General features: G+C 43.1%; 2 protein-coding genes across 8 annotated transcripts in view; one reads left to right on the top strand and one right to left on the bottom strand.

The window, feature by feature from the left end:
• Positions 1–805, bottom strand: part of NDUFAF2 (NADH:ubiquinone oxidoreductase complex assembly factor 2) — a 41,347-nt gene extending 40,542 nt beyond the window's left edge. Inside the window, exon 1 of the mRNA XM_080973277.1 lies at positions 530–805. Within this exon, the coding sequence (XP_080829403.1) occupies positions 530–656 (127 nt within the window). The 5' untranslated portion in view covers positions 657–805. The remainder of the gene's footprint in view (positions 1–529) is intronic.
• Positions 806–875: 70 nt separating this feature from the next.
• The window catches only part of ERCC8 (ERCC excision repair 8, CSA ubiquitin ligase complex subunit), a 46,152-nt gene continuing 31,308 nt past the window's right edge, over positions 876–15,719 (top strand). For 3 of the 7 annotated variants that reach the window (XR_013977191.1, XR_013977192.1, XM_080972972.1), the window contains exons 1-5: positions 876–1,105; positions 7,483–7,578; positions 10,532–10,633; positions 13,873–13,996; positions 15,103–15,184. Coding sequence is in view for 5 of the 7 variants with exons in the window: in XM_080972972.1 (XP_080829098.1) it covers positions 1,029–1,105; positions 7,483–7,578; positions 10,532–10,633; positions 13,873–13,996; positions 15,103–15,184 (481 nt within the window). In the remaining 2 variants the exon portion in view is untranslated. Of the gene's footprint in view, positions 1,106–7,480; positions 7,579–8,810; positions 9,171–10,531; positions 10,634–13,872; positions 13,997–14,612; positions 14,831–15,102; positions 15,185–15,719 lie in introns of those variants that run through there. The other 4 variants (XM_080972973.1, XM_080972974.1, XM_080972975.1 and 1 more) reach the window with 4 other exon arrangements.

Raw genomic sequence — 15,719 nt, 5'->3', positions numbered from 1 at the left:
AAATATTAATTTATAAAGTGACAGTTCAATCCAGCTGCCTGCATCACTGCCAGCAAGCCCAGAGATCCCTAAAAATTTGCAGAGGATACTGAAGTATGTAATAAGTTAGCTCTCAATGGTCTTCAGAGCCTTAATAGTAACAACAATAATAAATTTATTGTTTGTGCCCTGCCCATCTGGGTCGCCCCACCCACTCTGGGCAGCTTCCATCATATACAGATTAATAATGCTATACACCATTCCTTGGGAGAAAGCCCAACTGAGGTGGCTTTTGAAGAGAGGATTCTGCCCACTAAATGGAAGCAAAAGGCAGGCGTAGGTAACCTGTGGCCCTTCAGACGACGCCGGGCTCTCAACTCCCGCCAGGCTCCAGGGAGCGTGTGAGCGACCGAGAGGGCGGCCGTTATTCCAGCTCGGCCAGAGGGAACTTTGGATACGCAAAAACCTTCTGAGGAGAGCGCGCGGCTCGTAAACATAACCCGGGTTTGACCTTCAGACCGGCTCGCCCCGCCTCCTTCCCTCCCCTCACCTGCCCAGGTTTCGTGCTTCGGGACACGGTAGTACTTGTTGCCCTGGGGGTCTGCGCCGACATACTCTTTCGCTGGCCCCAAAACCCGGAGCCTCAGCGAGCGCAAGAGCCGCCAGACGCCGCTCATGCCCGTGGAAGAATAAGGCGCATGCGCGGTTCTCTCGAGTTCTGTTCCCCACACTGACAGGATTCAAACACGTGACGGTCGAGAGCCTCGAACCGTCGAGAAACCGTTTGAATGTCATGTCCGCTTCCCGCCGTTGACGCAGCTCAACCTAAGCCCGACGCTGACTAGGGGTGTGGAGTGCGCGCGCGCCGACCCGCCTCCAAAACTCTGCGGATGGGCGCTGTGTTGTTCCCGTTCAGCACTGGCGACGGGAGACGACGTCTTAAATAACAAGCCCCAGCATTGGCTGAGGGGCTCTCACTCGGAGCCAATGAGCGCTAGATCGCTCCCCCAACATGGCGGTGCCGTGGCTGCGGCTTATCACATTTCGTCATGTTGGGCTTTATTTCTGCCCGCCAAGCAGGCTTGGAAGACCCGCTGAGGCTTCGCCGGGCTGAGTCTACCAGGAGGTAAAGCAAGTCTTGGGGCAGGCCGGAGCTGTGCTCTGGCCTCGCCTGGCAGCTCTTTCTGGCTGTCTGGTTCTTATGGCACCGAGAGCTGCAGAGAGTCTTGGGGTGCATTGGTGGCTAAGACATTTATGGCGGCAAAAGCTTTCGTGGACTGTGGTCCGTGTCGTCAGATACATGAGATGTTATCCTGAGTTATTTTATACACACACATACATACATGCGCGTGGTTTACAGGGAGGGGGGTTGTAAACGGTGAGGTAGAAGGAAAATGAAGTGTAGAAAAGTAAAGGCAGGGTTAATTACAGTGTTTGAACCCTAGTAATACATAAAGCAATTCCTGATGTCACAAACATCTGGGGAATCATAGTAATGTGTCACTTAGCTGGCCAGATCTCATTCTAGAGCTGTGTGGTATTGTGATTTGTGCCTGGGTTTGCATCCCAGCAGAGCAAGACTCTCTCTGGACAAGTCCTTTCGCAGGTGTTCAGAGTATGTGCATACATAGAAAAGGGAGCAGTGGTGCAGTTGGGTGAACTCTGGACTAAAGGTGAGCCCTCTCTTTAGATGGCAATGTGTATATCGATCTCCGGCATTGAATGTGTTGGTCTTGTGTGGGGCACCAAGGAGAGCTTGGCTGTCTGCTGGTGTACCGACCACCCAGCACACCGGCAGCCACCCTGTCAGACCTGCTGGAGGTGGTGGCAGGCTGGGCCTTGGAGTTCCCAAGCCTACTGGTTTTGGGAGACTTCAACGTCCATGCTGATGCCGCTCCCTCCTCACAGGCTCTGGACCTAGTGACTTCCATGGCAACACTAGGGCTCTCCCAGTTTGTTTTGGGCCCCACTCATCAAGCAGGCCACACGCTGGATCTGATCTTTGGGGCTGGCATAGATGTGATCATGCTCCCCCCTGTGGAAGTGCCATGGTCTGATCACTACGCTCTGAAAGCCAAGATTGACTTCCCACTCCTCCCCTGCTCGGGTGGTGAACCTATTTGGGCTCGTCTGCGAAAACTGATGGATCCTGATAGATTCCGACAAGCCTTGCGGGACCCTGCTCCTCCTGGCGACTCAATAGATGACCTTGTTGAGGACTGGAATAACCGGCTCTTGGCAGCCATTGATGAGATTGCGCCTAAGCGCCCTCTGCGACCCCGTCGAAACCGGGCCCCTTGGTTTACTGAGGAGCTCCGGAAAATGAAGCGGGATCTCAAACGGCTAGAGCGGGCATGGCAACGGACTCATGATGGAGCCTCAAGAACATCTTATAGGACGCTTATGAAAGCCTATGAGATGGCTATGAAAGCTGCTAAGAAATCTTACTTTGCAGCTTCTATTGCATCCGCTAGGTCTCGCCCAGCACAACTTTTTAGAATAATCAATAACGTCCTTAGGAGGACAACCAAATTTAAGCACAAATTTGACCCACAGCTGTGAGGCATTCCTGAGCTTTTTTGCGGAGAAAGTCCTGTTGCTCCGCCGTGACCTCCCTGCCAATTTAGATACAGTGACTGAACTGGAGGCCCCTCGACTGACTTCAGGTCCAGTGTTGGACCATTTTGATCGAATACTCCCTGCTGATGTGGATAGATTCCTCCAAGTTAGTAGGCCCACCACCTGCCTCCTTGACCCGTGCCCGTCTTGGCTGATTAGGGAGTGTCCAGATGTTGCCCGACCCCCCCTGGTTGAAATTATCAATTTGTCCCTTGACACAGGGACATTCCCAGGGGAACTGAAGGAAGCAGTGGTATGTCCACTCTTAAAGAAAACTTCATTAGATCCCTTAGACCTATGCAATTACCGCCCAGTTTCAAATCTTCCATATGTGGGTAAGGTAATTGAGAGAGCGGTTGCTGGACAGCTTGGTAGGTTTCTGGAGGAAACATCGGCTTTAGATCCATTTCAGTCCGGTTTCCGTCCTGGTTTTGGGACCGAGACGGCTCTGGTTGCCCTAACAGACGATCTCCGTAGACAGCTGGATCGAGGCGGGTCAGGACTGGTGATCTTTTTAGATTTGTCAGCAGCCTTTAACATGGTTGATCATGATCTTCTGGACCACCGCCTCGCAGACGTGGGGATACAGGGCATAGCCCGTAACTAGCTGTGCTCTTTTATCTCTGGTCGGGGACAGAGGGTGGCACTAGGGAGGGAAATGTCGTCGCGCCACTCCTTGGTGTGTGGAGTGCCGCAGGGCGCAATCCTCTCCCCAATGCTTTTTAACATCTTTATGCACCCCCTTGCCCAGATTATCCGGAGCTTTGGGCTGAGCTGTCACCAATATGCTGATGACACTCAGCTCTATCTGCTGATGGATGGCCACACCGACTCGGCCCCGAACACACTGACCAGATGCTTGGAAGCTGTGGCTGGATGGTTTCGTGGGAGCCGATTGAAACTAAATCCTTCGAAGACAGAGGTCCTATGGCTGGGTTGGGATGGCATGGGGATGAGGGACCAACTCCCTTCTCTTGTGGGTGCCCAATTAGTGCCATTGCCTTCCGTTAAGAGTTTGGGTGTAATCCTTGACGCCTCCCTTTCCATGGAGGCGCAAGTTACAGCAACAGCCAAGGCGACATTTTTCCACCTTCGCCGCGTCAAGCAGTTGGTCCCTTACCTTTCCTGCCCCGACCTGGCCACAGTGATCCATGCGACAGTCATCTCCAGGCTTGACTACTGTAATTCGCTCTACGCGGGGCTGCCCTTGAAGCTGTCCCAGAAACTCCAGCGGGTGCAGAATGCTGCAGCGAGACTCCTCACGGGGTCCCTGCCATGGGAGCATATTCACCCAGTGCTTTTCAAGCTGCACTGGCTCCCGGTGGAGTACAGGATCAGATTTAAGGTGCTGCTTTTGACCTTTAAAGCCCTTCACGGCCTAGGACCCTCGTACCTATGGGATCGCCTCTCCCAGTATGCCCCATGGAGAACCTCAAGGTCCATAAATAGCAACACCCTTGTGGTCCCGGGCCCTAAGGAAGTTAGATTGGCTTCAACCAGAGCCAGGGCCTTTTCAACTCTGGCTCCAGTCTGGTGGAACGCTCTGCCTCATGAGACTAGGGCCCTGCAGGATCTGATTTTTTTCCGCAGGGCCTATAAGACAGAGTTGTTCCGCCTGGCCTTTGGCTTGGAGCCAATTTGATTCCCTCCCTCTCTTTCTTTTTTCTTTTCCTTCTCCTTCTGCGATGAGGCTACATTTTAATATTTTAATGTTTCAGTATTTTAATGTTGTATTTTTTAATTTTGTTTTTAAGTTGTAATCATTTAACTTGTTTTTATTACTGCTTGTAAGCCGCTCTGAGCCCAGCCTTGGCTGGGGAGGGCGGGGTATAAATAAAAATTATTATTATTATTATTATTATTATTATTATTATTATTATTATTGCTTCACTTACTTCAAAGTGCTCTAAACCATCTCTTCTGTATTTGAGGAACCACCTGTTTCTTTTGTGAAGTGGGACCCTGGCCCTGAGTCCTGCCCTTGCACCACTGCAGGGGATCACATTACACTGACTGGCTTTCTGTGACAGCCCCTCAAATGTGGAATTCCCTCCCCAAAGAGGTGCATGTGGCACATTCAGTGTATATCTTCTGACATATGCTGAAGACCCACCACTTCATACTGGTCTTTGACACCTGAGATGCATATTTTTAGGACTCACCCTGTTCTTCTGATTGTAAATTGTTTAACTGTAGATGGAGGGGGGGCGAGTTGCAATGTAGCTTATGTACACCTGGCTCTGAGCTGGAAAGGGTTGACAGGGGCACAGAGACTTGGAGCTAACACCAAGAAATGCTTAGAGCACAATTAAAAGGAGAACTGTTCAGAGGTTTTCTGAACAGAATCATTGGTTACAGCAAACTACATTCCAAATAGATTGTATACCTCTGTAGCTAACACTACTCCTTGTGGTGTAAAACCCAAGTTAGGGCATTTGCGTGTGTTTGGATGTAAATGTTTTGTGCATGTTCAAGCTGATACACGCAGGAAACTCTCTTCAAGGGAGTTAGAGTGTTAATTTCTTGGTTATGATTCTCAAACAAAAGGGTATAGACGAATCTCTTAAAAGCAAAAGTGTAATAGTCGATATGTCGTTTTTCATGAGCAAGCACAAGGTAGACAAAATACTTCTGAAGTGTGTCTTCCTTCAAGTCAGAGATTATCAAAGTGAGACACAGAGACAAACTGAAAATTCAAAACAGGTTACGAGACAAAGAGCAATGAGTGAAGAAACTTTCCAGGATAGAGAAACTGATGTTAAGGTAGAACCTGAAACACAAAATTCCTATCTTAGGGTGTTCCGAAACATTATGTTCAGTGCTCACTGGATTCTCTGGAACATCCAGTACTGAGACATCTGGTTCTGCAACATCCGGTTCTGGAACTATTAGTTCCGGAACATTCGGATCTCGGCCCATAACCTTGTTGATGCGTGTATGGATTGGGTTGTATTCTTATTGGGTTGTATTCTTACTCAGGCTTGCAGCAGAGTTTCTTTTTACATAAAATCTTTATTATTTACAAAAATTTACACTGGTTCAAATAAAACAACATAATTCATTCTCCTCTAGCCATCCAGCTCTGAGACTCAATTGTTGACTCATTTACACTTCTGTGCATTTACACACTGACTGAGCTTTATTGAGCACATGCCCTTTAAAAAGGCACCTGTTGCTGGGGAGATTTTTCTGTTGCCTAGCAACAGGTTGGATTTGATTTAAATCAAATGATTTAAATCACTAGTCAGTAAGATTTGATTTAAATCATTTTTTTACAGAAAGACTCATTCTTACTGGTATAATCTTAATATTTACAACCCGGTGAAGGTTTCATTTTTGGAATTTGAAATTTTCGGAGTAGTTTTTACAATTATATCAAAAATTACTGATTTGGTTATTCTATTACAAATACATAAACAGATAATTATGAAATTATTATTTATATTTGGACAACTTTTCTGCTCTACCTAATTGGAAGGAGAAAAATAATCATTTCCTTAATAACAATTTAAACAATTTATTTAACTAAAACAATAACATTATAGCATAGGTATCCATGTTTGTTAACTGATGTGGTTAAACGATTTTTTTAAAAAACAGACTGAGTTTTAGCACACATGAATAACTTAAAACAAATCCTTATTTCCTGATGAATAGCCTTTGGACTATAATGTAACTTAAATAAAAATCTATCTTTAGAAAGATGTTTCCTCCAAAAGCATTTTATTTTAAAAATACAATTTAAATTTTAAAAAATACAATTTAAATTAAAAAAAACTCTCTTTTTTGTTTTTGTTTTTTAAATCTTTTTTTTAATCCACCCTGCCTAGCAACCTGTTCAAGACCAATTCTCAAGTTCTTTCTAGAATATTCTGACAAGTAGGTTTTCTAACTTTTTAAACTATGTTATCAGTAGTCAGGGAGGTATAGGGAAACTTTGGCCCATCAGAAGCAGGGCCAACAGCCAGGGATGATGGGAGTTGTAGTTAAGCAACATTTGGAGAGCCAAAGGTTTGCCATACCTGTTTTAAAGCATCTGAACTCTATTCATTTCTGGGTCCGTAATACAATGCATACTTTAAACTATAAGAACAAGTACTGCATGCCATTCTAGTAACCAGAATGTTGTCAAATTAGTGACGTATTTTGCTGTCTAATCCTATAATTGTTCATTCAGAAGTGTGTCCCATAGTTAATATGGCTTGCTTTTCCATACACTTGAATAAGATTGCAATGACACTTCATTCAGTTTTGAATGTATGGCAATTAAGACAACCTTAATGAACCCCAGTTCAGGGATGATTACAGTTCTTTGGAACTTGAAATACTAGTTCACTGATGACAGAAATTTCGTTTGTTACTCAAATCATTTTGTCCACTAGATGTCCTAAATTTATTATTAGTGTCTAATTAGGGTATTATTATTAGTGTCTACCATGCAGTTTAAGTTTCAGAGGCCACAATCTGATACACAATCTGATACACACTTATTGGGAGTAAATCCTACTGAACCCACTGGGACCTACTTTCAAGTAAATATGCATAGGATTCAGATATGTCACTCTCTTTCAAGTGAGTGCAAATTGGATATCTATAATATATACAACTGAAGATTTGTTGTTTTATGGACTTTTTTTCTAGCATTATATGCCTGTTGATACATTTATCATTTTTATTGTTTGATGTAAATATAAATATATCCTAAACATACTCCACCAACATGCAGAAGATCAGTTTTCTGAAACTGATTTGTGAGTCCACTTAAGCAGTGAATGGTGAATTTGATGGATCAGCTTGAAGTGCCTGATACTGACAATTTTTGAATAGGTTGAAGTTGTGTCATATATTACATTTCTTAATGACTTTGTTGTTGTTCTTGTTAAGGGTGCTGAGCCTGGAGTTAAACAAGGATAAAGATATAGAAAGAATCCATGGAAGTGGTATTAACACCTTGGATATTGAACCTGTGGAAAGTCGATAGTATGTACATGATATTACTATATGTTTTATTGTGGAATGTACTGTATAAAACATATTTTAAAATATATTCAATAAAATAATTGAAAATTTCCCATTGATAATTTATTCCAAAGAAAAAAATCAATTTCTGAAAATGTTTTGTTTAATAAAATTGGTAACATAATGAATAGATACAATACTAGTCAAAATGGGCAGATTCAAACTTAAAAGTAACATTCCCTTCCCACTAAGTACCGTGGTACCTCGGGTTAAGTACTTAATTTGTTCCTGAGGTCCATTCTTAACCTGAAACTGTTCTTAACCTGAAGCACCACTTTAGCTAATGGGGCCTCCTGCTGCTGCCGCACCGCCAGAGCACAATTTCTGTTCTCATCCTGAAGCAAAGTTATTTACCTGAGGTACTATTTCTGGGTTAGCAGAGTCTGTAACCTGAAGCGTATATAACCTGAAGCTTATGTAACCCGAGGTACCACTGTACTATCCTAGCCCAATTCATACCATAAGAGCTACATGATAGGGTAACCACTGGGCATTAACATAAAAAGTGTTCAACATACTTTTAAGCCCCCGGGAAGCAGAAAACCTCAGAACCAGTCCAGAAAGGAATACCATCTCCAATGATCCTTCCCCACACAAACACCATACTCCCCAGTGTCTGGGCTGAAGATTCCTTCAGATATCCTGGGCCTAGGAGGGCCTGCTCACTCATCTCCCCAATTCCCAGTGCCTTTACTAGGCTAGTAGGCTGCTGCACTGTGCTCCTCCATGGGCCCTGAAGACCTATAGAAATCTGTATAGATCCAAAATATACAAATCCTTCCAGCTGTTGGTTTTATTGTATGTGCGCATTCTAGTTCTGGTGCTACTAATGAATCACATCAGGTGTTTTGTTGTTTGGCTGGAGTATGATTGTGAACTAGTAACCTGACACACATAGCTACCTTTCTGTTCAGTTCAGGTTTGACAGATTCTTTCAGGCAACAAAATTATGTTCTGGCTCATCAAAAATTAGTATAGTTCTGGTTTTGGGTCACGTTCTCTTTGCTACTCTGTGCACACCATGGCATGCCTACTCCACATGTCCCAGTGGCAAGGGCAGGAACAGCCTTACTACTGCCAGTCCCCACACATCTTTACAGACTCAACATTGAATCCTGTTCTGGTGCTAACAAGCACATCACACAAAGGGAAAGGTTGATTGCCCATTCAACAGCAGCCTCATAGTTCCTTAGGTAAGATACCTTAACACTACAAGAGACCCTCTTGAGACCCAAGATTTGACAGGGTGGTGGTTGTGCAGAAAGACTGTTCTGCCAAGCAGCTAAGAAGAATCCAGGACACCCAACCAGAGGAGCCAATTGCACATGCCAGCAACAGCACTTTCCAGTGGCTTATTGCACAGTATGGTAGGAGATTGGAAAACAGGCAGCATGAATTCAAGCTGCAAAAGAGAGAGAACTCCCAGGACTTGAACCCATGCTGCAAACACCATGGGTAGATCCCTACCCACACAACCACAGCAATCAGGAATCAAACACCATGGAATGTTTGTCTTCCCCAAGACCTAAGCCAAGGAGGAGGAGCCCTAGTTGGTAAGGGAACAGCTCATTATTTCCATCCAGGAGATCCTAGAGCCTCATCCCGCTTTGCATCCCCAGGGATAGCTCAGTAGCGCATGAGACTCTTAATCAGGGATTCAAGCCCTAGGTTAAGCAAAAGATTCCTGCAATGCAGGGGGTTGGACTAGATGACCCTTGTGCTCCCTTCCAAGTGTACAGTTCTATGGGGCAACCCAGTCAGATGGGCAGGGTACAAATGATGGTGATGATTCCACCCCCCCCATCCCCAGTCAGCTGTCAAATACCAAGCTAAGTTCAGGGTGATGGTTGTGTATAAAGCCCTATACATCTTTGGACCAGGACACATAAAACATCTCACTCTTTATGTACTCAATCAATCACTGCATCACTGCAGGTAGGGAACTCCTGTAGATGCCATCTTATCAGCAGGTCTGTCCCTTGCAATGTAGGAAGTGGGCCTTTAGTGTTGTGGCACCTACTCTTTGGAATTCCCTCCCTTGAATGTTAGACAGGCACCGTCTCTGTCATCTTTTTAGGGCCTATTGAAAGCCACCTTCTTTCAGCAAGCTTTTTGAGATCTTTTCTCGGTCTACCACTTGATGTAACACGCACCCCACTCACCACGGGCATGTGATCCCTGGCAAATGACTCCTGAAGTAGTGGAAACCTCAGGAGGACAAAAGTGGCCACTCTTGTCTTAAAACATGTATTAGTAGCCCAATAAAATTACTTTCTAAAGAAAGCTTTTGAACTACAATGGCTAATTACTATTTTTTTGACGAAATAGTTCTTTGCGACCCTCAAGACTAATGTGCTATCCTCTTTCCTCTCCTGCACAACTGGGAGAAGGAGTTTGGAAGCTTCTGATTTATCACAGCATGGTATGTAGTCCAGACCTCAAACTATGGTTTGGTTTAAGCCAGCTTTAGTAACTTTAATAACTATCATTTGAAGTTGGCTTGTTTGAAACAAACTGTAGTTAATGTTAACAACTGTTGGTTTGTCCACTCAACATGACAAGACTGAGTTTCAAAAAGTGTGTAAGCAATAGCTTCTGAACTCTTTCTGGATGCACAGGAAAAGAAGCACATAAGCCTGGAGGTTGCTGTGGCTTGTTCCTGCTTGAATTCTTACCTAAATATGTTTTACTATTGATAATTTTATGAGTCACATAGATGACATGGCTGTTTAAAAAGTTTTGAGTCATACACATCAAATTGGATTCCACTTGATTTACTACAGCTGAGAAATTTCCAGGAAAATGTTCAGATTCACAATACAGCCTTAATTTTGGACTTACCTTTTGGGAGTTTAACACACACAGCCCCCCAAGTCTAATGTGTCTAAGTTAGTTGTAATTTGTTTTCTTACAGCATGCTTTCTGGTGGCACTGATGGTGTTATTGTATTGTATGATCTTGAAAACCTTAGCCAAAAACCATGCTATACCTGCAAAGCTGTTTGTTCTGTGGGAAGGTATGTACTCTTTACAAATGGAATCCTTATAAATATACCTTTTATTGGCATTATACTGTATGTTTACAATGTACTGCTAGCTAGTGTTGTCTGCATGGTAAATAATAATAATAATAATACCCCCAGCCACTTTGGGCAGCTTCCAAAAAAATATTAAAATACTGTGATACATCAAACATTAAAAGCTTCCCTAAACAGGGCTGCCTTCAGATGTCTTCTAAAAGTCTGGTAGTTGTTGTTCTCTTTGACATCTGGTGGGAGGGCATTCCACAGGGAGGGCGCCACTACCGAGAAGGCCCTCTGCCTGGTTCTCTGTAACTTGGCTTCTCGCAGTGAGGGAACCGCCAGAAGGCCCTCGGTGCTGGACCTCAGTGTCTGGGTTCTTCCTCCTTCTTTCTACTCAGAAGGCAGAAATTACTACCACTCCTCCTTCCCACAACACTTATTTTACTTACACAATCACAGCTTTACGCAAATCGCCAATAAATAAATAATAGGGACAGATCTCATGGGAGACTTTGTGCTACCTTCCCAGAGCACGGTAGGCAAGGCAGGTGGCTTAAAAAGCCCGCTAAGTGCCAGCTTTGGACAGGAAGGGATAGTCATGCAGGATCATTCCAGGGGTTGTTTTGGTTTCATGTGATTTTGCATATATGTCCCGATAGCCAGGGACATAACCCACGCATAAGATGAGATCTACCTGTATGGCTGTTATTACCATAAGGGGAAACAAGAGAAGAAATAAAGTCTGGAGTAGGTGAAATTTGCATTGTTATGCCGGTAATCCAATAACAGAGTATCATTAGATGGTGTAATAAAATATTGAGACATTGATTTTATTGTGGCCAGATTGTTGGGTGGAGAACCTTGGTACATATTGCAGCTTTGCACTGGATGCTTATTAGCTCCTGGACCTTGTTCAGGGTCATGTTGACGACTTATAAAGTCCTGAACAACCTGACGCCAGGTTATCTGAAAGACGCCTGTCCCTGTATACACCTGTAAGATCACTTAGATCTGGAGAAATTTTACTTGCAGCACTCTAACATATAGAATACGCAGAACTGTGGCTCCAAAATGGGCATTTACTGCCATTGTTCCTGCCCTGTAGAATGCCATTCCCTCTACCATACATGAAACGTGATCCATCCGTTGCTTCAGACATCTGTTAAACACAAATCTTTTCACCAAGGTTTTCTTGAACTCTGTTATTGGAGCCTATTATTATTGATTTCCTGTTTTTATCTGTTCTGCTGTCTTGTATACTGTGTCTCTGTGTATATTACACTATTTTACTGTTTTTCAATGGTTGTATTATAACACTAGTATCTCTTTATATACTTCCTTCATGCTGTTGCTTCCAAGAAGATCCTCTTCCATTCCTGAAATTTTTGGAAAAACATTTTACCACAAATTAAACTGGAATCCTGTACCCACTTAACTGGCATTAATCAACACTGATCTCAAATTGACTTATTTCTGGGTACACATGTATAGTTTTATAAGTTGCGGCAGCCATCCTTACTTTTCTTTTACCAAGAAGGCCCCTGGGAACAAAACTATGCCATGATGTAGCATTCTTTCCTTTGGGCCATACGCAGTGAGGAACATGACTGCCATTTGCAGTGGTAGTACAGTGGTACCTCGGGTTACATACGCTTCAGGTTACAGACTCCGCTAACCCTGAAATATTACCTCAGGTTAAGAACTTTGCTTCAGGATGAGAACAGAAATTGTGCGGCGGCGGCGCAGCAGAAGCAGGAGGCCCCATTAGCTAAAGTGGTGCTTCAGGTTAAGAACAGTTTCAGGTTAAGAACGGACCTCTGGAACGAATTAAGTTCTTAACCCGAGGTACCACTGTAAAGCTTTTTCTAGAGGTTAAAGAGAGATGGCATGGAACCCTCTGCTTCCTCATATCTAGCATGGCAAGCCACTCCCACAAAAGACTGGTGACCCCACGAAATTGTCCATGTGTGTCTGTATACTTGGCCTAATCTCTGAGTAGATGTAGACTGCTTGGCTGGGAAGGTTGTTACCTGAGCTGTGCTAGACCTTCTCCCCTGTTTGAATCATTAAAGGAACTTTAGTGCTGTTAGTGCCCTAGCCACTACCTGCAGAGATCTGCTTCTTTCTTAAATAATAATTTTTTATTATTTTCAATTACAGTCCAATATTAGTCTCATTATAACAGTACCTTATTTATAATACAATTATTAATACCAATTGTTCAAATACTGAATTATATAATTTAGATAACGTGCCCCCCCCCCAGCGTGCTAGATTTGATGGTTTTCTTTATTTCTGCGTTTCAAAATCTTACTGATTTCAATTACATTCCGGTCATAATAATAATCCCTCATGCAACAACTGCAATATTCATAACCTCTATTTGTGTTAACATATTAAATGATTTATAAAACTACAAGTGAGGAACTCAAACTATATCCTTCCTCCTCCTGTGTATGGCAGTTACTCTGTCTGTGGTGTTTCTTCCTCTCCTTGTAAGATGTTATGTCTTTCTTTCCCTCGGTTGTTGCTGTTACCCATCATGCTTTGGGCAGAGCTGATACCCATTGTTGTTCCAGAAATTTCTCCATTGCTCCGTCCTGTGCTTCATTGTTTTGCAACTTTAACAACAGCTGCAAAAGTCACTCTGTCCCAGTAAATATTACCTGTTGTCTCCATGTATTACAGTTTTTTAATATTTTTTTGGAAGCCGCCCAGAGTGGCTGGGGAAGCCCAGCCAGATGGGTGGGGTATAAATAAATTATTATTATTATTATTATTATTATTATTATTATTATTATTCCTGTCAGCCTTGGAAGAAGAGCGGTCTGTCAAACTGCAGATGACTCAGTAAAGAACCTTGGCAGTTCACAGACTCCTTTCATCCTTCCTTCCAACTGAAGATATATGAGCAATTATACTTCCAATTAAATTAAATTCCAAGTCCTCTTAGCATTATTCAGTTCACTTCGTAAATAATAAAGTCAGTTTCCATCATAAACCTTTTGCAAAATCCATCCCCGCTTGTACAAATATAATTTGAACTAACATTCAGAGGAGGGTTGCCACATCATAAATGTAGAGAAGAAAACTTTAAATGAAGAAACCGTAGACTCCCCACCCCGCACCCCGGTCTTTCAGAGTTTTGCTTCTTAAGCCACAAAGGCTTAAGCACAGAGTTAGGGCAAACACCTGCCGGTTGTAACCTTTGTCCTTCTGTTATTGCATTGTAGAAGTCATCCTAATGTTCATAAATTCAGTGTAGAAACAGTTCAGTGGTACCCTCATGATACTGGCATGTTTACCTCGAGTTCATTTGATAAAACCCTGAAAATATGGGACACAAACACATTACAAGTAAGTCATATCTTTAATTGTTGGGTTAAATCATGGGAAGTATTTAGTGTTTTGAAAGCGGAAATGTGTTTGGGTTTCATGGGAAGCTTAAATTCTAGAATACATTATAAAAACAGTAATTACAAGTGTTTACTCAACTTCTGCAAGGCTGCCTATATATTATTTGCAGCAGGATCAAGTCTTATGGTACCAGGATTTGATCCAGAATCTGTGTCTGGCAAGCAGGGACCCATAGTTGGGGAAACTAAGCATGCAAATCTAGCTGGTAAGATCACTTTTAGAGTAAGTAAGTCAGTTGACTCACTAATAGAGGCAGACAGTAGACAAAGTCATGGACAATTTAAACAAAGGAAGTCTATGGCATAATCAAAAGTTTTTGCAGTTTGGGCGAACAGCTCCATATCGTGTGATTTTCATGATGTATTCTTCCTAATCTGCATTTCTGCCGCCATGCTAATAACATTTGCATAATGAAACTGAGTTAGATTTGGATTACAGTTATACAAGCCACCTACCTGTCACCACATGATGTCACAATGACATCAGGTGACACATTTTTTACATAGCACTGTGCACAGGGTGTTTCAAGCCCCAGCGATAAGGTGATTATTAATGCTTGCAAAGTGCTGTGTGTAGGCTTTCCACAGAGCTTTCAAGGTGCCTATAAACCTCTTTTCAACCCAGTTTCATCTTTACCTGCCTTGGATAATATTCAAATGATAGTTTTCTTTGTTGTTCGTTTTACTGCTGTTCTCTTTATTCATGGCAGGTGGTGAATGTATTAATACAAGCCACTCTCACTGAAAATTTTCTCTGCTGTTTCTTGATACCCCAGTACGTACTACTATGTTGTTGTTTTTTACATTGTCATAGTTAGCAGGTTTAAACTAATCATTTTGGCAGAAATATCAATTTTGGTTAGGGTCCCATCTTGCAAATGTAAGTGTGTGCCTGGGTACAATTTGAAGGCATTCGCAGGATGGGGTTTTGATGCCATATTTCACAATATATTTCATAAAATCATAAGATTTTAAAATCTTATTTTTATGTTAAGATTTGGATCAGGACATTCAAATTAAATAAACATATTGTCTTTCAATTGACAGCCAGCAGATGTGTTTCATTTTGCGGAAACAGTGTACAGTCATCATATGTCTCCAGTTGCTACCAAGCATTGCTTAATCGCAGGTTTGTATTCACATAAAAGGTCAGCTGTGAGCCTAGAAGCAAATGCTTTTGGCTTACAGTTAATTTCAGTTTCTTCTTACCAAGAGATAGTTGTGAATTTGTTGGCCCCTAGATGTTTGTGCTTTCAGTTAATTTTAGGGTTAACTTAGGGACACGGGTAGTGCTGTGGGTTAAACCACAGAGCCTAGGACTTGCCGATCAGAAGGTTGGCGGTTTGAATCCCCGCGACGGGGTGAGCTCCCGTTGCTCGGTCCCTACTCCTGCCAACCTAGCAGTTCGAAAGCACATCCGGCGGAAAGGTAAACGGTGTTTCCATTCACTGTTCTGGTTCGCCAGAAGCGGCTTAGTCATGCTGGCCACATGACCCGGAAGCTGTACGCCGGCTCCCTCGGCCAATAAAGCAAGATGAACACCACAACCCCAGAGTCGGCCACGACTGGACCTAATGGCCAGGGGTCCCTTTACTCTTTACCTTTATTGTAGCTGTGAGAGACAGAATAACAACAGGAAAACCCCCAGAAACCCAGAAGACAAA

This window comes from Podarcis pityusensis (assembly GCF_964106645.2).
Source record: "Podarcis pityusensis genome assembly, chromosome: 11".
Classification (NCBI taxonomy): Eukaryota; Metazoa; Chordata; class Lepidosauria; order Squamata; family Lacertidae; genus Podarcis; species Podarcis pityusensis.
The sequence above is the reverse complement of the archived record's forward strand: the minus strand, read 5'-3'. Positions and strand labels throughout refer to the sequence as shown.